General features: G+C 40.6%; 1 protein-coding gene across 2 annotated transcripts in view; it reads left to right on the forward strand.

Annotated features, from left to right (window-relative positions):
• Positions 1-24,257, forward strand: part of TMEM260 (transmembrane protein 260) — a 108,008-nt gene extending 83,751 nt beyond the window's left edge. The window contains exons 7-17 of one of the 2 annotated variants that reach the window (XM_069732951.1): positions 4,460-4,639; positions 8,270-8,310; positions 9,174-9,260; positions 10,198-10,309; positions 13,441-13,613; positions 13,778-13,949; positions 16,238-16,386; positions 18,287-18,463; positions 18,952-19,005; positions 19,958-20,048; positions 21,417-24,257. In XM_069732951.1, coding sequence (XP_069589052.1) covers positions 4,460-4,639; positions 8,270-8,310; positions 9,174-9,260; positions 10,198-10,309; positions 13,441-13,613; positions 13,778-13,949; positions 16,238-16,386; positions 18,287-18,463; positions 18,952-19,005; positions 19,958-20,048; positions 21,417-21,686 — 1,506 coding nt within the window. In that variant the 3' untranslated portion in view covers positions 21,687-24,257. The remainder of the gene's footprint in view (positions 1-4,459; positions 4,640-8,269; positions 8,311-9,173; positions 9,261-10,197; positions 10,310-13,440; positions 13,614-13,777; positions 13,950-16,237; positions 16,387-18,286; positions 18,464-18,951; positions 19,006-19,957; positions 20,049-21,416) is intronic. The other variant, XM_069732960.1, reaches the window with a different exon arrangement.
• Positions 24,258-24,703: the final 446 nt, after the last annotated feature.

Genomic DNA, 24,703 nt, shown 5'->3' on the forward strand with positions numbered 1-24,703 from the left:
ATCCATGAAGAGCACAGGGCGCAAATATCGAATTTGCCAATCTTGGCGTTCTCTGGCAAATGCCAATCGCCCTGCACGGTGTTCGGCTGTAAGCACAACACCCACTTGTGGACGTCGTGCCTTCATACTACCCTCATGGAATCTGTTTCTAACAGTTTGAACAGACACATGGATGTTAGTGGCCTGCTGGACGTCATTTTGCAGGTGTCTGGCACTGGTCCTCCTGTTCCTCCTTGCACAAACGAGGAGGTAGCAGTTCGGCCTCCTCCACATCTCCTGGTGTACTGGCCTGCCTGTCTCCTGGTATCTGCTCCATGCTCTGGACGTACTGATGTGCAATCCTGGATGAGCTGCACTACCTGAGCAACTTCTATAGGTTGTACAGTAGACACTGCCTCATGTTACTGGACCTCTAGAGGTGAGAGCAATGACAAAATGCAAAAGTGACCAAAAAGGATGAGAACAGGGAAATTGTGGTCACCTTCTGCAGAACCACTCCTTTATAGGGGTTGTCTTGCTAATTGTCTATCATTTCTACGTGTTTGTTCTATTTGCACAACAGCAGGAGAAATTGATTCACAATCAGTGTTGCTTCATAACGGCAGGTTCATTTAGCAGAAGTGTGATTGACTTGGAGTTACATTGTGTTGTTTAAATGTTCCCTTTATTTTTTTGAGCAGTGTGTATGTATGTATACAGTCATGGCCGAAAGTGTTGGCACCCTTGCCACTGTTCCAGAAAATGAAGTATTTCTCCCAGAAAATTATTGCAGTTACACATGTTGTGTTATTCACATGTTTATTTCCTTTGTGTTTATTGGAACAACACAAAAAAACACGTAAAAAAGGCCATAATTTCACACAAAACCCTCAACTTCATTTGGTTGCGCACACTTTGGAATAAATAACTACCATCAAACTGTTCCTACATCCATCAACAAGCTTCTTACACCTCTCAACTGGATGCCTACTGGGTGCCTTCTCCCAACAGTACTTTTAAGATTTCTCCACTGGTGTTAAAATCGGATTTAGATCCGGACTCATTGCTGCCACTTCATAACTCTCCAGCGCTTTGTTTCCATCCATTTCTGGGTGCTGCTTGAAGTATGTTTGATGTCATTGTCCTGCTGGAAGACCCATGACTTTGGAAGCAAACCCAACTTTCTGACACTGGACACTACATTGTGGAGCAAAATCCTTTGGTAATCTTCAGATTTCATGATGCTTTGCACACTGTCAAGGCACTCAGTGCCAGAGGCAGTAAAACAACACAAAAATATCTTTGAACCTCCACCATATTTAACTGTAGGCATAGTGTTCTTTTCTTTGTAGTCCTCCTTTCGGTAAACAATAGAATTTATGTACTTTACCAAAAAGCTCTATCTTGGTCTCATCTGTTCACAAGACGCTTTCCCAGAAGGAGTTTGGCATACTCGCATACATTTTGGCAAACTGCAGTGTAGCTTTTTTTATGTCTGTGTCAACAGTGGTGTCCTCCTGGGTCTCCTGCCATAGCATTTCATTCATATGTCGACAGTTCACGCTGACACTAAGGCAACCTGAGCCTGCAAGACAGCTTGAATTTCTTTGGAACTTAATTGGAGCTTCTTATCCACCATCCAGACTATACTGCATTGCAACCTTTCATAAATTTTTCTACCATCCTCGTCCAGGGAGATTAATTATAATGCCATAGGTTGTAAACATCTTGACTATGTTGCGCACCATGGACCGAGGAACATCAAGATCTTTGGAGATGGACTTGTAACCTTGAGATTGTTGATATTTTTCAACAATGTTGGTTATCAAGTCCTCAGACAGTTCTCTCTTCCACACCTGTTACTTGCCACAGGTGAGTTTGAACAAGCATCACATGCTTGAAACAAAGTTGTTTACACACAATTTTGTCTGGCTCATTTTGCGGGTTTTGTGTGAAATGATGTCCAATGTACCTTATTTTTTCTCAGTTTTGTTGTTCCAATCCACACAAAGGAAATTATCATGAGTATAACAAAACGTGTAATAGCAACAATTTTCTAGGAGACATACTTCATTTTCTGGAACAATTTCAAGGATACCAACATTTTCTCCTTTACTATAAATTTACGTATATAGTTAATTTTCTACATCTGTCTGGCTTTAGGCCGCGATTCATCAAGACCAGCGATGTTCACACTAGTCTTGATGAGAGAGCCGTGCTGGAGTCAAACGTCTGAAAAGGGCTTATGCTTCTATCTGCCTAGCCACATATTTTACCCCAGCCAGGGACGAAGTAAGTTTTTGTTGTAAATGAATTAGACGATCTGCGGCTTCACTTCCCTGTTCAGATCCATCTATTTAGGCAGAGTTTGACGAAAGTCGCATCAAAAGTCGCAAGATTTTTGCATGATCTCAGGTTGCATAAACATATTGTGACCAGCGTCGGACTGGAGCACCTTGGGCCCACAAGAGAAAATCATTCTTGGGGCCCACTATGTAGCTACATAGAAATAGATACAAGACCACCAATTGTGCAGTGAAAAAGTGCTAATATCAGGGTATAATATAAGGTGGTTCACATCTTAATTATGTAGCAGGGGTTGGGGTAGCCCCCTCACAGAATATAATTTAGCCCCCTCATAAAATATAATGCAGCACCCCACAAAATATAATGCAACCCCCTCAGGTATAATGCAGTCCCCACCATAGAATATAATGTAGCACCCTCATAGGGTATAATGCAGCCCCCCTCATATAGTTTAATGCTGCCACCACAGAATATAATGTAGTTAACTGAGAGAATGCAGCCCCACCACAGAATATAATGCAGCCCCCCATAGAGTATACTGTAGCCCCCTCACACCGTATGATGTAGCCTCCCATAATATAATGTAGTCCCTTGAGAATAATGCAGTCCCCCCACAGAATATAATGTAGCCCCCTCATAAAGTATAATGCAGCCCCTTTCCACCCCATCATTGTCCTCATCACCACCTCCATCATTGCCTTCTCCCCCACCACCTCCATCACTGCCCATTCCACCACCTGCATCATTGCCTCCTCCCCCACCATCATTGTCCATTTCATCACCTCCATCATTGCCTATCACCTCCATCATTGCCTATCCCACCACCATTGCCTCCCACCTCCATCATTGCCTCCCCCACCACCATCATTGCCCATCACCTCCATCATTGCCCATCACCTCCATCATTCCCTCCCTCACCATGATTGCCCATCACCTCCATCATTGTCTCCCCACCATGATTGCCCATCACTTCCATCACTGCCTCCCCACCACCACCATCATTGCCCATCACCTCCATCATTGTCTTCCCCCCACCATCATTGCCCATCACCTCCATTATTGTCTCCCCACCACCATCATTGCCCATCATCTCCATTATTGCCTCCCCCACCACCATTGCCCATCACCTCCATCATTGCCTATCACCTCCATCATTGCCTCCCATACCATCATCATTGCCCATCACCTCCATCATTGCCTCCCCACCATCATTTCCCATCACCTCCATCATTCCCTCCCTCACCATCATTGCCTATCACCTCCATCATTCCCTCCCTCACCATAATTGCCCATCACTTCCATCATTGCCTGCCCATCACCTCCATCCAGAGGCGTAACTACAAAGTTATGGGCCCGTTGTGACTGATTAAAGTGTATTATGCCAGATGAATCGAGGCCTTAGTATCTTCCATGTTCTTCCACTGCTCTTGTTTTTTGTTTTCTATGTCACATTTAGCTTTTGGTCTTCCACTTGTCCCCTTGCCACCTATTAAACCCTTCTCTCACTATGTTGTTTGCTTGCATATTTTCACTCTCTCCATCTAAGCTATTAATTACAATGTGTGGAATGGAGGAACTTTGGTCATGGTTTCTCCTCTAGTCTTTTAGATATTCTATTTTGGCCGTATATTTTTATTTTCAAATACCAATTTCTTTTATGAATTTGGTATTTTTACTTAGAACCATGTCTTCCAAATAAAAATACTCTGGGTAATTTGTAAATTACCTTGCCGTTCTTACTGCAGCTCTCCGTAAGCCCGTTGATGGATACCCGTTCCTAATGGTGTCCCAATTTTGTTGACGAGTACAGAATATTCTGTAAAATACACTTTATCAGCCGCCTTCTTATAATTTTTGAGTGGGTTATCTCAGCCTTGCAGTTCCTACCTATGGATATCAGGAAAATGATTTCAGCGTAAGGCAATGCAGGTTATGATACTCAGGAGTCCAGGCTAATAATATTGGCTTCACTTACATTCTCACTTTGCCATGCAGAAGAGATCAGTTCGAAGCAATTTTCTAAATAATCCCTAAAGTCAGGAGATTTGACAGCATTCCCAGAGACTTGTTACAAATTGGGGAATCATCTATGTGTAAAATATTATTTGATGTTTTTCAGCCTCTTGAAAAAAAAAAAGTTGGTTGGCAGTAACGCTCAATGTTTTCTGTGCAGGAATTGTCCTTGAGTTCTTTGCTGAAGTTAGGGCTCTACTTCACCGCGGGGCTCTTACCTTATTCTTACCTAATTGTTTCCTCGTACTTCAATCGAGCACGGTGGACCTGGGGAGACCATACGACCATTCAAGGGCTCCTGACTCATTTACTTCGAGAGGAGTATGGGACATTCAGTCTGGTAAAACTTTTCCCTCTTGTTTCGTCTCCTTTGAAGTTCAGTAGAACTCTAAACGAAATAGTATCAGAAATTCCTTTCGTTCTGTTTTTTTTTTTTCAAGTGTTTCATCTGTTATTTAGCTCAATACAGTGGCAAGAATTAAATCCCAACCTCTGATTAATGTTGTTTAAGGAACAGATTCAGAAGTGCCTTTCTTTTTTTTTTTTTTCTTTTATTTCTTTGATGGCCAACCCAAAAAGTAATCAGAATGACTTATTATAAAGATAGTGGATGGAATTCCAGCAGACTGTTTGAACCAATGAGATATGTGAATAGTTACTAGTTTTGTATCTCATTGGTTGCATTGCTTTTAGGCTTCACAATTTACAATTCTCAACAAATACAGATGAAGATATAGCAACCCCTCCCCCAATAAACATAAAGCATTGAATATTTCCTTTCTGTCACGTTATTATAAAATTATACAGCAAAATCTCTCTATGACCACCTGGTTTGTCTCACCTGGAGAGGTGGATCCTCAAAGCCTTTGATCCGGATTGGCAGTTCTTAGGCAGCACAGACGATGGCGATCATGCAGCGGAGTGATCCAGTTTGAACAGTGTAGGCTGATATGGCAGAACGACATCTGGATGAACAGAATTGGAAATGTGGGACCCGAAGAAGCTGAGCTGAAGTCACAGCAGAGTTGAAGTTGCAGATTCTTAGTTTTGAACAGAGTTCAAAGTAGAGCTAGCTAAGCAATAAGGCTGGATTGCCCTGCAAGTATAGCAATGTTGGGTTTGTCACAGAGTCCAAGGCAGAGCTGGCCAAGGTATAACAGTGTTATCCAGCAATATAGCAGAGCTGGGCTTGTCACAGTGTCCAAGGCAGAGTTGGCCAAGATATAACAGAGTTACCCAGAAATACAGATGAGCTAGGTTTGTCACAGAGTCTAAGGTAAAGCTGACCAGAGGTATAGCAGATTAGCTCTGTGATATAGCAGAACTGGCTTTGCCAAGAAATACTAGGAATCCCAAAACAAGGAAGCAGTCCACAAAAAGGGCATGGACACTCTGCTACCTGAATACTCAGGTGAGGTGACATGCAACCTGACCCACCAAGGTGGTGGGAGAGCTGGCAGAAGGAGGACACAGGATCAGGTGCTGTTTCCAAGGTAGACATCCCTTCATCTGTGCCAGATTTCAGTTTCATCATACAATATGCATCTTTTTGAGATAACGGCCCATCTAGAAAATAACTATTTATTATCATTTTTTGGGTCATCTTAACATGATTTTACCATAATCTGTAGGTCCTTTTTCTATATATACTTGTGCAACCACCATGGCCATCAGGGCAATTCCCATGGCTTTGTTAGACTTATTTATGGCAAATTTGCCTAGTTATACAACAATAGAAAATTTGAAAATATATACCTACATCATAACTTTTGAGAATTGTTAACAATTATTTGGAAACTGGATTTGTTTATTATTTTTTAAAAAACCTCAGTGTGAGAAAATATAATATTTTGCTGTATATTTATAATTTTGCCCTTTTTTTAAGTACCTAAGCTAAACAATATGCTCTTGATTCTATCCAGAACTAGTGCCACAGCTGCTATAAAGCGGACTGTTTGGACAGGTATAAAATCTCGACTGACAAAATACCATTTTTATGTTATTTGGTTTATATTCACATTTATAAAATGAAAATTATTCCTTGTCCTGAAACCCCTTTGTAGCTGGAATGGTGGTCCTATTTTTTGCAAGTGGTTATTAATAAGTGATAATACAGTCATGGCCAAAAGTATTGACACCCCTGCAATTCTGTCAAAAAATACTCATTTTCTTCCTGAAAATGATTGCAAACACAAATTATTTGGTATTATTATCTTCATTTAATTTGCCTTAAATGAAAAAAACACAAGAAGAATTGTCCTAAAGCCAAATTGGATATAATTCCACACCAAACATAAAAAAGGGGTGGACAAAAGTATTGGCACTGTTGGAGAAATCATGTGATGCTTCTCTAATTTGTGTAATTAACAGCACCTGTAACTTACCTGTGGCGCCTAACAGGTGTTGGCAATAACTAAGTCACACTTGCAGCCAGTTGACATGGATTAAAGTTGACTCATCTTCTGTCCTGTGTCCTTGTGTGTACCACATTGAGCATGGAGAAAAGAAAGAAGACCAAAGAACTGTCTGAGGACTTGAGAAACCAAATTGTGAGGAAGCATGAGCAATCTCAAGGCTACAAGTCCATCTCCAAAGACCTGAATGTTCCTGTGTCTACCGTGCGCAGTGTCATCAAGAAGTTTAAAGCCCATGGCACTGTGGCTAACCTTCCTAGATGTGGACGGAAAAGAAAAATTGACAAGAGATTTCAACACAAGATTGTGCGGATGTTGGATAAAGAACCTCGACTAACATCCAAACAAGTTCAAGCTGCCCTGCAGTCCGAGGGTACAAAGTGTCAACCCGTACTATCCGTCGGCGTCTGAATGAAAAGGGACTGTATGGTAGGAGACCCAGGAAGTCCCCACTTCTTACCCCGAGACATAAAAAAGCCAGGCTGGAGTTTGCCAAAACTTACCTGAAAAAGCCTAAAATGTTTTGGATGAATGTTCTCTGGTCAAATGAGACAAAGGTAGAGCTTTTTGGGCAAAGGCATCAACATAGAGTTTACAGGAGAAAAAGAGGCATTCAAAGAAAAGAACACCCTACAGTCAAACATGGCGGAGGTTCCTCACTGCTTGACTGTGTGCATTGCATTATGAAGTCTGAAGACTACCAACAAATTTTGCAGCATAATGTATGGCCCACTGTGAGATAGCTGGGTCTCCCTCAGAGGTCATGGGTCTTCCAGCAGGACAATGACCCAAAACACACTTCACAAAGCACTAGAAAATGGTTTGAGAGAAAGCACTGGAGACTTCTAAGGTGGCCAGCAATGAGTCCAGACCTAAATCCTATAGAACACCTGTGGAGAGATCTAAAAATGGCAGTTTGAGAAGGCACCCTTCAAATATCAGGGACCTGGAGCAGTTTGCCAAAGAAGAATGGTCTAAAATTCCAGCAGAGCATTGTAAGAAACTCATTGATGGTTACCGGAAGCGGTTGGTCGCAGTTATTTTGGCTAAAGGTTGTGCAACCGAGTATTAGGCTGAGGGTGCCAATACTTTTGTCTGGCCCATTTTTGGAGTTTTGTGTGAAATTATCAATTTTTTGCTTCATTCTCTTGTGTTTTTTTCATTTAAGACAAATTAAATGAAGATAATACCAAATAATTTGTGTTTGCAATCATTTTCACGAAGAAAATGAGTATTATCTGACAGAATTGCAGGGGTGTCAATACTTTTGGCCATGACTGTAAGTGCGGATCTCACCAATGGGACCTGCATCTGTCTCGAGAATGTGGTCCCGTCTCTCGCTTCTTTCAGTGGAGGAATTCCTTTACAAATGTATGTGGATTCTGACCACTTCTCGAATTTCAAGGCCACATTGATGGGATCCGCATCTACTTTACATTTATGGCATAACCTGTGGAAATGTTTAGTTGTTTGTTTTTTTTTTTATTTAACTATTATTGCAAGTATTTTTTTTTTCAAGAAATTCTTGTTTAAATATCATATTTTTGTATTACTAGGCAAAATCAGAATCAGGATCCAGTATGGGAGACACTTTCATGTAAGAACATGACTACATTTAATTTTGGGTCTACAAGGTACCTTTTCCATGTGTGGTAGGGAGTCTGTATAGAGTCAAATAGTTTGCATATATAGTGCCTTGCGAAAGTATTCGTCCCCCTTGAATTTTTCAACCTTTTCCCACATATCATGCTTCAAACATAAAGATGCCAAATGTAATTTGTGGGTGAATACCCCAAGCGACTTGCAGCTGTAATCACAGCAAAAGGTGGGGCAACAAAGTATTAAGTTAAAGGGGCCGAATAATATTGCACGCCACACTTTTCAGTTTTTGAATTTCCGCAAAAATTTAAAATAAGCAATAAACTTAATTCAACTTCACAATTGTGTTCCACTTTTTGTTGATTCTTCACCAAAAATTTACATTTGGTATCTTTATGTTTGAAGCATGATATGTGGGAAAAGGTTGAAAAGTTCAAGGGGGCCGAATACTTTCGCAAGGCACTGTAGTTATGCAAATCATATATCCTATGTGCCCTCTGGACAATAGCAAATATTTCTTCAGATCATACTAATAATAACATTTAAAGGTAATCTGGATTTTCACTCCATCCCCCAAAAAACTTTATATGTTCATGTAGCTCTTTCTCGGATCTCTATCACGATCTTTCTCACAAATTCGCTGTGTGATGTTGGCCTTTATTTTCCTGAAAATACAGGTCCGTAATCTTATCGCTTGTCAATTAATGCAAATTTGTTATTGACACTTTTTGGCTTTCCAGCGTATTAAGTGTAACATTTTCTAAATTTGCTTTTCCCATTATTCCCATTCTTATTGTACATATTATAGAATTCTGGATACAATTTTTTTTTTATCTTTATGTATTTTTTATTTATGTGTAGGTTTCAAATCATCCATATGTTTGCAGAAATCACTCCCATTGCTCCGGGCCTAGCTCTATTATCATTGGTATTGTGTTTTACTAACCGGTAAGTATTAACATTTCATAATTCTGCTTTTTTTAATATGACCATTTATACTATATTGGGAGAATGTATTACAAGTGGAATTTTTAAAGTCTGTTTTCTTTGTGGTTGTTTTGCCGTTATTTGACCCAAAATTATCAAAGTGTCACACAATGTTTGATAAATTTGTAGCATCTTTACACATAACTCTTCCATTTTTCCACTTTTTACAACCCCCCCTATCTTACATGAGGGAGAATTGTAATTTTTAAATAAGTAGCAATCTATAAATCGAGCTCAATCCTTATTTGATGATCTAACCACACCAACTTTATAAAAGTTGTAAGACTGGTGTAAAATAGCAAAAAGTTGGGACATTTTTGTACAAAATTACCATGTAATTGTTTTATTTATTATTTTACAACAATGGACTGGTGAAAACCCAATACACTCCCCCTATAGGACTACACCTATGTAAGTTTTCAAAACTTAAAGAGAACCTGTCAGCAGGATTTTGCTATGTAACCTACAGACAGTGCCATGTTAGTGCTGTAATACTGATTACAATGATACCTGCGGTGAAGAAATCCGTTTTGTGGTTCTTGTGTAATCAGTGTTTAAAGTTTTGCTGTAATCATATCTCCATGCATTGGGGCGGTACTATGGGGCAGGACTATGGGCAGTCTCTTTTCTTGTTGCTCTGGCCCCTCCGCTGATCTGTCGGTCACCTGCCTCCTATCTCAAATATCGCGCCTGCAAAGTACTTTTTGTCTCAAAACAAATTAGGTCTCCCACAAAATGACGGCTGCGAATGCGGGGTCACAGTAGTGACCGCCTCTGTGTCCCACCCCCATGTCCTAATATGGCATATTAATTATTAATTATTGATCCGCAGTAGATCTTGTGTAGACTTACGCAATTTTACAATTAAATCTTTCTTACTTTTTTTTTTTTATTGCAGACAGTCCACTGCTTCCATTGTTTCTCTTTTTGTCACAATGTTTCTTGGCTATTCATTATTTTTTTCCTGGAGAGCAAATTTAGACATTACAAAGCCTTTATTCCTAGGCGTGGTAAGTTCACTATTTAATAACTGCATTCTGGAGTTCTTAAACGATAGATATTTGACATAAAATTATAATGAAATGCGTAAGTTAACCATCATCTCAACTTAAAGCTGACACTTACTTTGTGATTGCTGAAGTCCTCGAAATAGAATCTGTCAGCAGCTTTTGCTTTGTAATCTGAGGCCGGCATGATGAAGGGGCAGAGACCCTTATTCCATCGATGTGTCACTTACCGGACTACAGTTTTGATAGAATTCCTGCTTTCTCTGCTGTAGATGGAGCTGTTCTCAGAATGTTGAGCCGTGTATAACCCCGCCCACCCGCACTGATTGGCAGCTTCCTGTGTACACTGTGAATTATCAGCAAGCCAACAATCATTGGTGGGGGCTAGGTTATATAGATTAACCTGACTGGTATGCATGTGAGATCTAGTCCTGCAGTGATAATATCCTGCTGATAAAACACTGATTGTTTTGAAACTACTACATACAACCAAGTAAGTGACACATTGCTGGAATCAGGTTTTCTTGCCCTCAGATAAAACAGCAAAAACTGGCTGACAGATTCCCTTTGAGGCCCTCTTCCGTTTTTTTTTTTTTCATTCCTCTCATAGGAAGAGGGGGATTCATGCCTTATTATCTGTTCTTTTCACTTCCATCGCAAGTAGTGGAGGGCAGAGAGGTTTTTATTATTCTTTATTATTAATGTGGGAAGGTTAAAATAGATGATAATTTAGAGAAGAAAATGCAATTACATACTGTAATATTCTTTTTTTCATTTTTTTTCACACTTGAACTTATAAATGTGTTAAAACTCAATGCCCGAGGGAGATTAGTACTTAGAAGATTTTGTTTCTATGATGTATGGTATAGCGATAATACAGGTGAATGTTCCCTTCCAAATATAGAACAAGTAAAAAAATTTAAAAAAATAAGGTACAGGGAATTCAGATTTAGGTTTTCTGTCTCCAATTTTACAACTGTGTCTTTGCTCCATTTTTGTTACTATTAATGGTAGAACCTGTGCCTGTCACCTGCAGGACAACTTCTTGAAGAAAAAAGATATACAGTTAGGAAAACGAAAAAATATTCTGTGTAATTGAGTGATAATATTTCTGGCCCTTTAGGAAAGAAAAACTGAAGTTCGGCTTTCCACTTTCTCACTTTATTGGCAGATGTGTGAGACCACTGTGTAGGAGTAGACTGGGAGTGTGCAGCCTGTAGATACAGGAGAGATCGGTGCTGATATCTTAGTTACGTGCTGATTGTGGCTATATAAGAATCTATGTACAGTGGAATCCTGTGTAATATGGAGGAGCAGGAGAATGACAGCAAATGAGGCAAATCCTCACACAGCCTATCCTTAGGGTGCTTCTGTCTGTGTACAGAATGTAGAGAGATAATCAGATTTGCAGGCAGATATATCCATTGTTTTGTAGATTAACTCTATTCCAACGTTGGGCGTAATAGTACACCCACGTCAGCTCCCCCCTGTTTGGTGCGGGCAACGGCGCTGAGCCCGCCCCTTTCCGGGCACATGATCTATATAGCTGACATGTGCCTGCAACAGCTGTGGGTGGAATCGCGATCCACCCGCAGCTGTTAACTAGTTAAATTCTGCTGTCAATCTCTGACAGTGATATTTAACTCACACTTACTGGAAGTGCGTCGCTAATCCTGCCCATCAGTGACCCCATCACATGATCGCGGGTCACCGAAGCATCAGCATGACAGCCAGAGGTCTGCAGGTGACCTCTATGGTTGTCATTGCCAGATTGCTGTGAGCGCCACCCCGATGTGATCATCGCCTGTGAGTAACAGAAGCGATCAAAGTACTGCAGCTTCTAGTCTTCCATGGACACTATTGAAGCATGCAAAAAGTAACAAAAAAAGTTTTTAAAAAATTTAAAAGTTCAGATCACCCCCCTTTTGCCCCATTCAAAATAAAACAAAAAAAATCAAATATACACATATTTGGTAAAGCAGTGTTTCGATCTATCAATATATAAAAACATTAACCCAATCGCTAAATGGCGTAATGAGAAAAAAAATTAATACCCCAGAATTATGTTCTTTTGGTTGCTGCTACATTGCAATAAAATGCAGTAACGGGCGATCAAAAAATCATATCTACGCCAAAAGGATATCAATAAAAACATCAGCTCGGCACACAAAAAATAAGTCCTCACTCAGCCCGAGATAACAATAAGTGGAGCCGCTACAGGTCTTGAAAAATGGCGCCATTTTTTAATGCAAATTTTGGATTTTTTTTCACTACATAAGTAAAAAAAAGAACCTAGACATGTTTGGTGTCTATGAACTCGAAATGAGCTAGAAAATCATAATGGCAGATCAGTTTTAGCATTTAGTGAACATGGTAAAAAAAACAAAAAGAAAACCGGGAATTGCACTTTTTTGAAATTTCACCACACTTGAAATTTTTTTTCCCGTTTTCCAGTACACAATATGTTAAAACCAATGGTGGCTTTCAAAAGTACAACTTGTCCCGTGAAAAACAAGCTCTCACATGGCCATATTGACAGAAAAATAAAAACATTGCGGCTCTGGGAAGAAGGGGAGCTTTAGACAGAAATTCAAAAATGGAAAAACCCCTGGTCGTTAAGGGGGTTAACCTTTAGATGCAGCTATGTCCCCTTCTTGCCAATTAACCTTTTAGAAAAAGCTGTATTTTCCTCCTTTAGCTTCCTTACCTAATACACAGGTGCCTTTTATTACATACTTGATAAATAATTTTCTGCATGGAGTAAAATTCAGGCTGTAGTCAGGAGATGAGGTGAATTCTCATTTGACTCGTGTTGCGCTGCCCATTGTAATGCATTGGTGAATTAATGTTTGTGATTTTCTTTTGGTGAATTTCTGAGAAAAATGTGTCAATCGATTCTTCCATTGTATTCAGTGGACCAGCAAGTTGTCAAAATAGCCAAAAAGCCAGATCTGAGGTCATCGTTGCCATTCAGATGCTGCATTCAGCTCCCTAATCACAGATGCTATCTCCTAGAGAAGAGGTTCTGACCCCGATTTTGCACTCGTAAAATGATTCAAAACCTGTAAGAATTCTCCGTAATGCATAAGGAAATAATCTGCATTGCTAATGATGTGTATTATTTTGTCGCATAGGTGGAGAGGTTTTGGATGCAGAGTAATATTGTGGTATGTGCCTTGGCAGGATATGGCTTGGCCTTATTGATGGGCAGCATAAGAACAAGAATGGCTAGCAAAAACGTGACTCTCTACATAGAATGGATTTTCACAATTGCAGTGGTTGCTCGTCATATGCATACTAATTACAGGTAGGACAATGTTTGGTTTTACAGCCAAGTCCCATCAGGATAACATCTTTAGTCTAGATCCTGGCGAATCTATATAAAGAAGGTTAAGGGTCCAGGATTCTGCTGTCTCGTGCCTAACAGTCCAGATTTATGGAGTAATTATTCCCTTTTCACATTCTTTTTAGCATTTGTGACCAAAGTAGAAATTATGTGGTAGACAAGTTTGCAAAGAACATTATTTTCTCAATACCCCTGAATGCTATCGTTTTGCTCAGAGGAGATCTTCCCGGCAATTCTTTGCGATATCTTCATTATTGTGAAGGACTTCGTCCGGATCTGTCCCTAGTGGATCAGGAGGTGAGTGGGGAGACATACCGCACATCATGTGATACAGCAGTCTCCCGATAGATCACATTGAAGCTGTTAGGAAGGTTTCGACTATATGAACATTTTTGGGGCTGCATGAACTAAATCCGCCTTGAAGTAATAGTGTATATGTGACTTACTAAATCAGTAGGGTTTCCTCCAGCTACTAACAAAAAGCCTGTTTAAGAGGCACAAGTGACCCAAATGTAACTATTGGTCTGACCGTTCCACCTGAAAAAATGTAGCATTCGGCTTCGAGAAGCATGTCCATTGTGGAGCTTGCACTAATCTCCACCATTATCATTTAGAAACATTAGATCAATACTTAAGGCTGTGCACATTCATGGGTTATTCTCAAGTTCTTCAATGAGTAAAATTGCAAAGTACTAATAAGAACAACCAAGTTTGCAATTTACTTCTTATTAAAAATGATCTACTTTAATATTAGCAATGTTTAATTCTATAGATTACTGCTTGTTGCCTACATTTCTGGACATATGGGGACAGTCTCCTAGGCAAGTTGGAATGTAGTGCTTACAAGCGCGTTGCTATAGAGCTTGAAAGCACTGCTCTGAAACTGTCTGGATCAGGCCAACTTCAGTGCCACTACGCTCCTCCGATGTTACAGAGGCCATTCTACCTTTGCTTGTAGCATCAGAGAGCGTGCGGTGTGACAATGTCATACTTCCGCACTATTAATCAGCCATGACCACACCGCCTCCTGGCAAGCAGGAACCTGGAAGGCAGGGAAGCAGCACGCTCCTGAAACCACACGATTACACACAGTATGACTTCACTGGTTACTTCTGATAATGTCATCGTAGAATTTGCTCTTTAATGATCAGACTGTCCTATAGACTGTAATGGATATTGCCATGCACATCGGTAGCTGGCGCTACCGTCTCCTCCTTTGTGGTCAAGCTGAAAGACACATTGGGAGACATGGGACCATTTATCTTCCAGTAGCCCATTCTTCCATCATTTGGATCCCCAGATAACCGACATTCATGGTGGATCTTTGCAACATGCCATACACATTAGGACCAACCAATATTCCTATATATTCCTATAACCTAAAGTATCGGGCGGAATAGGAGTGTCATAAAGCATGGAGACATATGCGACAGGGTAAATGTTTCGACTCTCCCGGGTTTTTTTCACATAGTCACTGTGTCAAGGAATAGAAGAGAAAGGGTGCACTCAGCACACCTTTACGCCCACTGAGTGCACCCCCATCTCACGCGACCCCCCCCCCCCAACAATCCTAACAGTTAACGGCTGCCCACTCTCCCCAGTCCCACAAGCTCGCTGCCTCGGGGTAATCCTTGACACTGATCTCTCCTTCAAACCACATATCCAAGCCCTTTCCACTTCCTGCCGACTTCAACTCAAAAATATTTCATGCATCTGTACATTCCTCAACCAAGAATTTGCAAAAACCCTAGTCCATGCCCTCATCATCTCTCGCCTTGACTACTGTAACCTCCTGCTCTGTGGCCTCCCCTCTAACACTCTCGCACCCCTCCAATCTATTCTAAACTCTGCTGCCCGACTAATCCACCTGTCCCCCCGCTATTCCCCGGCCTCTCCCCTCTGTCAATCCCTTCACTGGCTCCCCATTGCTCAGAGACTCCACTACAAAACTCTAACCATGACATACAAAGCCATCCACAACCTGTCTCCTCCATACATCTGTGACCTCGTCTCCCGGTACTTACCTACACGCAACCTCCGATCCTCACAAGATCTCCTTCTCTACTCCCCTCTTATCTCCTCTTCCCACAATCGTATACAAGACTTCTCTCGCGCATCACCCCTACTCTGGAACCCTCTACCACAACATATCAGACTCTCGCCTACCATCGAAACCTTCAAAAAGAGCCTGAAGACCCACCTCTTCCGGCAAGCCTACAACCTGCAGTAATCACCGATCGACCAAACCGCTGCATGACCAGCTCTACCATCGCCTACTGTATTCTCACCCATCCCTTGTAGATTGTGAGCCCTCGCGGGCAGGGTCCTCTCTCCTCCTGTACCAGTTGTGACCTGTATTGTTTAAGATTATTGTACTTCATTAATTTATTATTGTAATTATTATGTATACCCCTCCTCACATGTAAAGCGCCATGGAATAAATGGCGCTATATTAATAAATAATAATAATAATATATGTCTATAATGCCCTAAAGACAGGTTAGTCTTGACATCTTCATTGATTTTAGTGACGTTGGGTTCTGCTTTTCATAAGGCATCATGCATGTATGTATTTAACTCCACAGATGATGACATATGAGTGGTATCTTCGAAAGACGGGAAAGCACTTGATGGACGTCTACTTTCCTGGCGATAAGTGGAATTCAGTGGCCGTAATACTTCCGGATGGAACAGTTACCTTTGACCTTCAGCATTTGCTAGCAGTAAATACAAAGTAAGGGTTACACTTTCTGGGTTTATCTGATGTCTGTATAGATTGCAAGCATTTGGGCCAGGCCCTCTTCTTCTTCTTTTGTGCCCTATTTCTGTAGACATATTCTATCATGAACCTTCCATGACGGCATTTGTAGGAGGTCATGATTTCTGCTATACTTAGCAGTTCTGATGCACTGCCATGTATAGCATGGGCAATCGAACGATCGCAGCTTCAAGGGTCCTAAGGGGACTATTGAAGTCAGTAAAAAGTGAGAAAAAAAGTTTTTAAAAAAAATATGAACCCCCCCCACAAAAGTTAAAATTGCCCCCCTTTTACCCCATTAAAAATAAAACGATAAAAATATACATATTTGGTATCACGGAGTTCAGAAGTGTCCAATCTATCAAAATATAAAATAAATGAATCCAATCGGTAAACAGCGTTTTTTTGTCCACTGCAACATTGCAATAAGAGGCAATCAAAACTTCATCAATAAAAATGTCAGCTCAGGGCACATTTTGAATGATGTTAAAGGTGGAAAAAATTCTGAAATGATTCTTCTCGATTATGATTTTTTTTTTTTTTTACTTGACAAGCCTGACATTTTAACAGACGTTTGTAAACTTGACTTTTTATACCCTATGTACAAATCCGGCATTTTTCACCAATTTTCCTATCTGCAGGCTCTCTCTGTTCAGTTATCTCTGAGCTAGTGGGGGGGAAATTGCTGCGATGTCTCCCTATACACAGCACACACAGGCATGAGGGGATTCCTGCACTTTCTGTGTATAACACGTTAAGCAGCAGCAACAGCATGGAGGACCTTACACAGCAGTATGGATTTTATTATACAGCAGTACTGAGCTGTGTGGCTGTGAATCCAGCATGTATTCTTTTAACCAAGATGGAGTTAGGCTATGCTTTTCAGAGTGGACGTTCAGTTCAGGAGGCCAGGGGTAAGGGAAGAAGTGGCTGATTAGTGGAAAAATAAGTATGTTTCTCTGATGAAATATATTACAAAGTTTATTATATTCACTTAAACTATTATATTTACTTAAACTATTATTTTATGCAACAACAATGATGGGGGCTTTTTCTGCCCTAGGAGACCGTTTTTCTTTTTACTTAAGTGCATTTAATTGGGCCTAAAAATCATTTTTACAATTGGGTTTCATTGAAAGTTTTGCATCGGGTGCCTTCTATAGCCGCTTTGTGCGCGATCTATCGCTGGATGCACAATGAGTTAGTTGAGTATTCGTCAGTGAGCTCGATTTGACGGGAGCGTTTATAACCTTTTAGCTTCCTTTTTTCTGAGCACCGTCAGCTACTACGACGGTCGAGAGTCTGTAACTCTGTTATCTGTCTTTATCCGAGCCCCGCTCTGTTGATTTATGACCACAGACCACATCAAAGTTGAATATGCAGAGAATCAAAGAGCCTGTAAAAACCAAACAATGCAAAATTGTTAGTGAAACCCAATTACAAACATGATTTTTTTTCCCCCCCAAATACATATAGGTAAGAAATAAAAATGTCCCCAAAGGTGGACAACCAACGCCTTTAATACCATGACAGATAAACCCCAAAATGTGTTTAAACCAGTACAATGTTAACAATGTATCAATTATTAGTAGTTTTTTGCGTTTATTAATGTTTTGTAAATATTCAGGGGTTTTTTTTAACTCTAGAAAAGCGCACCGTTCAAAACTCTTTTCTACACTTTTATAAAAAGTCAACCTTTTTCTCGCTGTGCTCTGCTGTGTAATTAATGGATACAGAATCCACCATTATAGTATACATTTATGCTCCCTGAAAAGGTATTCTGCACTTTTGCAATGCCTTTGTGAAGGATTCCTTTTTCTAAAGTCTTTGTTTGTTTTCATGTGTTTTTTTTTTTTTTTTTTAATTTTGCCTCCAGTAGGGAAACTTTTGTATGCATAGGACTGAATGAAGGAGATCAGACATGGAAGAAAACGCATTCACTGTGGCCATGGGGATGCTGCGAGAAGCTAGTCTCAAAAAATACAATTTTTCATGCTGAGAAATGGATTAATCTGACCAGCAATCTGTACAACTGGACGGAGCAGTTTGGAAAGTATGTACAGGCTGAAAATGCAGTTGGTATTGTTATAGTTAAAGGGAACCTGTCACCAGGTTTGGCCCATATGAGATAGGACCCCCACCTTTCAGCGCTGCCCCAACCTGGCCTGCAGGACAAGAATAAGACTTTTTATTACACTCCCCTATGGGGCAGTCTGGTCTGAGGGGGGTCGCTGGTCCTGGTCGGGAGCCTCCCTTTGTCTTTCGATGCCGTCCTCCTTGCTTCGTGAAGATGACGTGTCCTACGTCATCCACGCTGTGTCCCTGGCATCACACTCATGCTCAGGTGGACTTCCCTGCCCTGATCGGGGCTCTTTAACATTTACCGGTGCCTGTGCGCTGCAGTTCTTTACGCAGCCCTCGACAGGGAAGAGAAGTACTCCTGTGCAGGAGCGCGGGGGCGCAATACCGAGGAGACTGTGTGGATGATGATATATAAATATATAACATATATATAACTATGTAGACTTGCCTTCCTAACAGGTTTGAAGTTTCCTCGTGGGAAGCCGTAGCAAATGAAGAGATGTGGGAAGCAAGGTACGTTTCTTTGTTTATTCATAGGGGAGTTGAGGCAAAGCAGCGGCCATGATTACCCAAGCATTTTCTTTGCTAATACTGCTCTTTAACGCTGGCCACTAGGCCTTATATTACAGTAGACTTGCGCTTCCTGTTCTGCACAGAGGACTTTTCAGCAGTCTTATTATCATCACAGACAGGATTGCAGTGACCAATAACATCTTTGTACACAGTTGATAACACAGACTCCACTGTTGACAATAGGTCATGTCACAGCTCACCTGTTCCCCCTTCCTTCACAATGATCTTTGCCCAGATTAGAGCAGAGTCATTGCATATCTCAATACATCGAAGTAGGATCTTATTCAGTCTTTTGCTTTTAATGTCCAGATGCCAACAGGTAGTAAAGGTCTAATAGCAGTCCTAGTGACCAGTTGGAAATGTTCAAGATTTCTGATTTTTCTTAAATATATTACTTAAAAAAAAATTTGAACATACAAACATGTTCTAAACAATAGGTCATTTTCTGACAATGCATTCCTTTTAAGCTACAAACAAGAATTTAAAGGGGCATTGCCATCTCCCAAGATGTTATCCCAATATGTAGCAGGTGTGATAATAATATTAGTAATTACCTCCAATTAGAAAGGTAGTATAGTTATTCTAATTAGCTATGTCATGTATCTCATGTGCAGAGCATTGCAGTAGCTTAGATATCCATGGTTACAATCACTAACATCTAACTAACTCTCACTGTGTGAGTGGTCGTAACCATGGATACCTAAGCTATTGCAATGCCCTGCACATGGAGTAAGTGACATAGCGAATCAGAAGAACTATACTATATTTCTAATTGAAGGTATTTGCTAATATTATTATTATTATTACACCTACTACATATTGAGATAGGATCTTGGAGATGGGAATACCCCTTTAACTTATCTGTTATTTTTTTTATTTTTATTTTTTTTAGAGTGAAAACTGCTTTCTTTATATTTGACCTTGCTGAGTCTCCACATTTGTCTGCATCTGTAAAAAATCAGCTGTACCACTATGCTTACCAGGTAAGGTATTACTGGTTCGATAATGCCATATAGAAATATACATTTTGATGTCTTTTAGGGCCACAATAATTGCTGCAAGTACCTCACAGCTAGCAGCAGCGAAATATAATATCAATCCTTTTTAATGCTTTCTTGGTGCTTATGATGTGCACCTAGTCCCTGGAGTTGAGCAATGATCTTACTGCTGTCTCTAACATCATGTCCTCCCTCTATCTGAAACTGAACCTGTCAAAAACTGAACTCCTCGTGTTTTCTCCCTCCATTAACCTACCTTTGCCTGACATTGCCATCTCCATGTGCGGTTCCACCATTACTCCAAAGCAACATGCCCGCTGCCTTGGGGTCATACATGATTCTGAGCTTTCCTTCACCCCCCCACATCCGATCACTGGCTCGCTCTTCTTATCTGCATCTCAAAAACATTTCTAGAATTCGCCCTTTTCTTACTTTTGACACTGCAAAAACTCTTACTGTTTCACTTATGCATTCTCGTCTGAACTATTGTAACTCTCTACTAATCGGCCTCCCTCTTACCAAACTCTCCCCGCTCCAATCTGTGCTGAATGCTGCAGCCAGGATCATATTCCTCACCAACCGTTACACCGATGCCTCTACCCTGTGCCAGTCATTACACTGGTTACCCATCCACTCCAGAATCCAGTACAAAACTACTACCCTCATCCACAAAGCACTCCATGGCTCAGCACCACCCTACATCTCCTCTCTGGTCTCAGTCTACCACCCTCCGCTCCGCTAATGACCTCAGGTTAGCATCCTCAATAATCAGAACCTCCCACTCCTGTCCAAGACTTTTCACGTGCTTGAACGGAGAGGAGGTGCGCCTGCTTGAACGGAGAGGAGGTGCGCCTGCTTGAACGGAGCGGAAATTGGATGTAGTGATCACATGTCATCTGAGCGGAAGAAACACTCTTGAATAAATTGCTACTGATTGACTGCAGCTCCCACGTGATGTTCCCACTGGATGTTGATGCCAGCAGATTTAGCAGCGACGGTCTGGGAGGTGTTTTTTTTTTTTTTTATAATTTTTTCTTTCACCTGAGTCTGTTAATATAAAGAGTTATCCTCTCGTGGTAAGCACTTACGTTTTAGGTGGCTACAATGATATTAGTATCTTATACTTGCCCTTTTCCCAATGATTCTGGAGGAATCCATGCCCATGGCAAAGTCTGGTGTGTGTGTATGTATGTATGTATATATACATACCACAGTACTATTAGTGATAGAAATAAAGTCAGGGCATTGGGTGTTGGGGCACAATTGCTTCTGCTACTTCTGTAACCCCGATAAGTAAATGGATACTGAACGTGGAAATCTCACCTGTCCACCTCACTTTGTCTCATTTTTCAGCTGTACCAAAAGGCAATAAACAAACATGAAAATCACCCCGTTAACTGGCACAAAAACTATGCCATTGCATGTGAACGAATGCTGCACCAACATCGAGCAGATATCGACCCGGAGCTGCTTCTGCAGGACGCCATCAAACACTTCTCTGCTTATGCCAGCAAGGCCACGGCTGACGGGCAGATAGGTGCCATATGGCAAGCGGTGGACTACTTCAAAGAAGAGCTCCTGCGACTTCAGAGACTGAAGAGTGACGGCAGAGGAAAGGCGTAAGATCGTCTCGTAGCGTTACTGGGGTCTCCCACACACTATGGAGAACTTCCTGCTCGAACACGCTGGAGGCATTGTTGTTTTGAGAGGATAAATGGAGGAAGCGTCCTATCAACTTTCCAGGACTCATCCAAACTGGTGAACCGTTTTGGTGCAGTACCTCCACTTTACCTCCGTGCATCTCTCTGTAGACAGTTATAAGTCAAGCTGTGGGACTTGTAGACGGAAGAGCGTGGTTCATTAGAGACTTTTTGGTGTATATTGTCTGATGATATAATGACTTTTGTATTAATGGAGTTGTATGATACTGGAAATATAAAGGGTCCACTTTTTTTTTTTATTCTCCAGAAACAGCACCATGCTTGTCCTTAGGTTTTGTCTGGTATTGCAGTGTAGCCATTTTTCCCTATAAAAAAAAAAATCAGACCCTTTTTAATTTCACACAACCTTCTTAATAACTTTTACATTTTTATCTTTTTTGCAAACATTTTGACAATCTAATCATCTGATTTGAAGGGGTTGTCTAGTTTTAAAAACACATACCCTATTAAAGGGGTTCTCCGCTATTATTAGGCGGTACTAGACAGGCTCCGCTCCTCTACACTCGGTACTGTGTAGTGCGGGGAACATCATTTCACTGCTGCAGACAATCGGTTGCTGATTGGCTGCAATGTTCATATGTTGCACCCTGCTGGATGTTGATGCCAGGAGACTGGAGGAGGCACAGTACTGACTGTTGAGGAGCAGGACCAATCCGGTAGGTGTGTATAGTGTTTTTCCCTTCCTGGGCCCATATAGTTTAACTTTTATAGTAGTGAAAAAACCCTCTAAGGAATTGTGAGTCGGCAGCTGGGGGTCTTGTGTTTGGTATTCTGGTTTCTTGGCCAGCAATAGCCCCTCGCTCTGGAGGACCTGTCCTGTTTTGCAGTCAGACTCCCCCAGGATTGGTGCAGCCAGACCCCCAGCGTTCATACATTCATTTTAAGTTTCAGGAAACGCCTGTTCTCTGGTTGCAGGTTTTTTTTTTTTAAAAAACCTAGGCTTTACGCTCCCTTCCTGGGTCCAGCACTGAGTCTGCTCCCGGTGTCCACTTGTTCAAAGCTGCTGAGCTCACTGATTGGCTGCAGTGCTGTTGACGTGACATCAGCGCTGCAGACAATAACAGACACTGGGAGCAATGACAGAGACTCTGCACTGGACCCAGGGAAGGTGAGTAAAGAAATCCTTTTTTTTTTTTCTTTAATATATAATTTTTATTGCAAATGTTTTACAACAATAAGTTTAAAAAAAACAACAACATATAGATTGATAATATTTTCATCCGGTACGCTGAACAGGTGAACAGTTATGACATACAACTTTTTTACTTTGTTTCTTTTTTAAAAACTATAGTCGGAGGATAGTGGTTTTCCAAAACTGGTCAGCCCCTTCGAAAGGTTTGTCCATTCTAAATCTACAAGTCTGCAGTCACTCAGCCACACTCCAACCCCAAAACTACACTCACTTTTTACCCAGGCCAGCATTTTGGAGTGTGAAAGGTGGTAACCCGTGAGCCAACCCTTTTTAAGAGCAACAGCTTTCGACCGCAGAATTAAATACCAATGGTTACCGTAAACCTGTATGATCAAATAGCCTAGAGGACCATTCCCGTTGGCCAATTTTGGGAAATTAATGAGCACCAATCAACTATATACAAGTCGATTGATACAAATCTACCAGCCTGTTATAACAGACTGATGAGCAATCACTAATAGAATCATCCGGTCTCCATACAACATCATGTTATTGGCAGAACATTAACTTTTTTCCCCAGGCGATGCGCTGCCAATGAGGATGATTTTTCTGCTTGCATAAACGATCAGATTGCGTTTTTCTTGTTCGCTGGGTGATCACCGGCATGTTTACATTCCTCCAGTTAGAGACATTTCTGATTACAGCCAAAATAGTTTTTATAAGACTATGCATATAATCCCAAACCTTGTCTCTTAATGTCATATATACTTTTCTCGTTCTGACAGATTAATCTGCATCTATGTATGTCGAGAAATCTCCAATATTATTGTCTGACAATCAAAAAGTGTAAGGTCTGGATACTGACTCAACTACCTCCAAAAAACACCTCCTTTTATTCTCAATTGCTTTGCGGAATCTGCATATCTGCTTTGGGAATCATGCTTGTCCTTTTGGGGAAGGACTAAAAGGCTTAACAGAGGAGAAAATGTCTTGGTTTTGTTTGCTTTTTCTGTTTTGAGTTGTCCATCTCCTCTCTCAGTTTCTCTAAAGTGGTGGTAAAAAGTTGGAATTCTTTTCTGTAGCTTTAATGATTATTATACAATTGATTTATTTTTATGCTTTTCCATTTTTTTTTATTTTTGTTTATTTTTTTACTTTGTTCTCATTTTTAGGTTTACATTTCTGTTCTAAGGGAAACCAATATTAGCTTTTTTTTTCCAGGGGTGCATAATGTACGGTAATGGTTCCTTATTTCTGCCAAAATGTATATATAAAAGTCTGTTTTGTTTTTTTTAATTTTAATATAAAATAAGAAATGTAAATAAAATGAGTATTGGTGGAGTTTCAGTGACACATTAAGAAAATATAGAGGTTGCATACTACGCACCTCTATCATTTTCAAGGTCCACTAATAAAAAATCTAATCATTTTTTCCATTAGCATATTTACATCCTTCAAAAATAAAATATACATTTTTAATTTTTTTTACTTGGCAGAACATTGTTGCCAAGTGAACTGGATCTATTTTTTTTTTTTTTACTTAACCACTTTCATATTTTTACTTCCGTCTATTTGTCCTCCTGTTGATCTAGTCCTAATAATTAGCAAGCTCCTGCTGCCGCCGTGTAAAGGTAGACTTCTGTGGCTCCTTTATACATGAATGTCGTTTTCAGGAATCTTTTATACGTATTGCTAAAGAGACCCCGGTACAAGAGAAAATGCAAATGATTGTTCTTTATTTTATTATGACAGTTAATTAATAGCAACCTGTTTTAATGAATAAAGTC

This window comes from Ranitomeya imitator, chromosome 1 (assembly GCF_032444005.1).
Source record: "Ranitomeya imitator isolate aRanImi1 chromosome 1, aRanImi1.pri, whole genome shotgun sequence".
Lineage (NCBI taxonomy): Eukaryota > Metazoa > Chordata > Amphibia > Anura > Dendrobatidae > Ranitomeya > Ranitomeya imitator.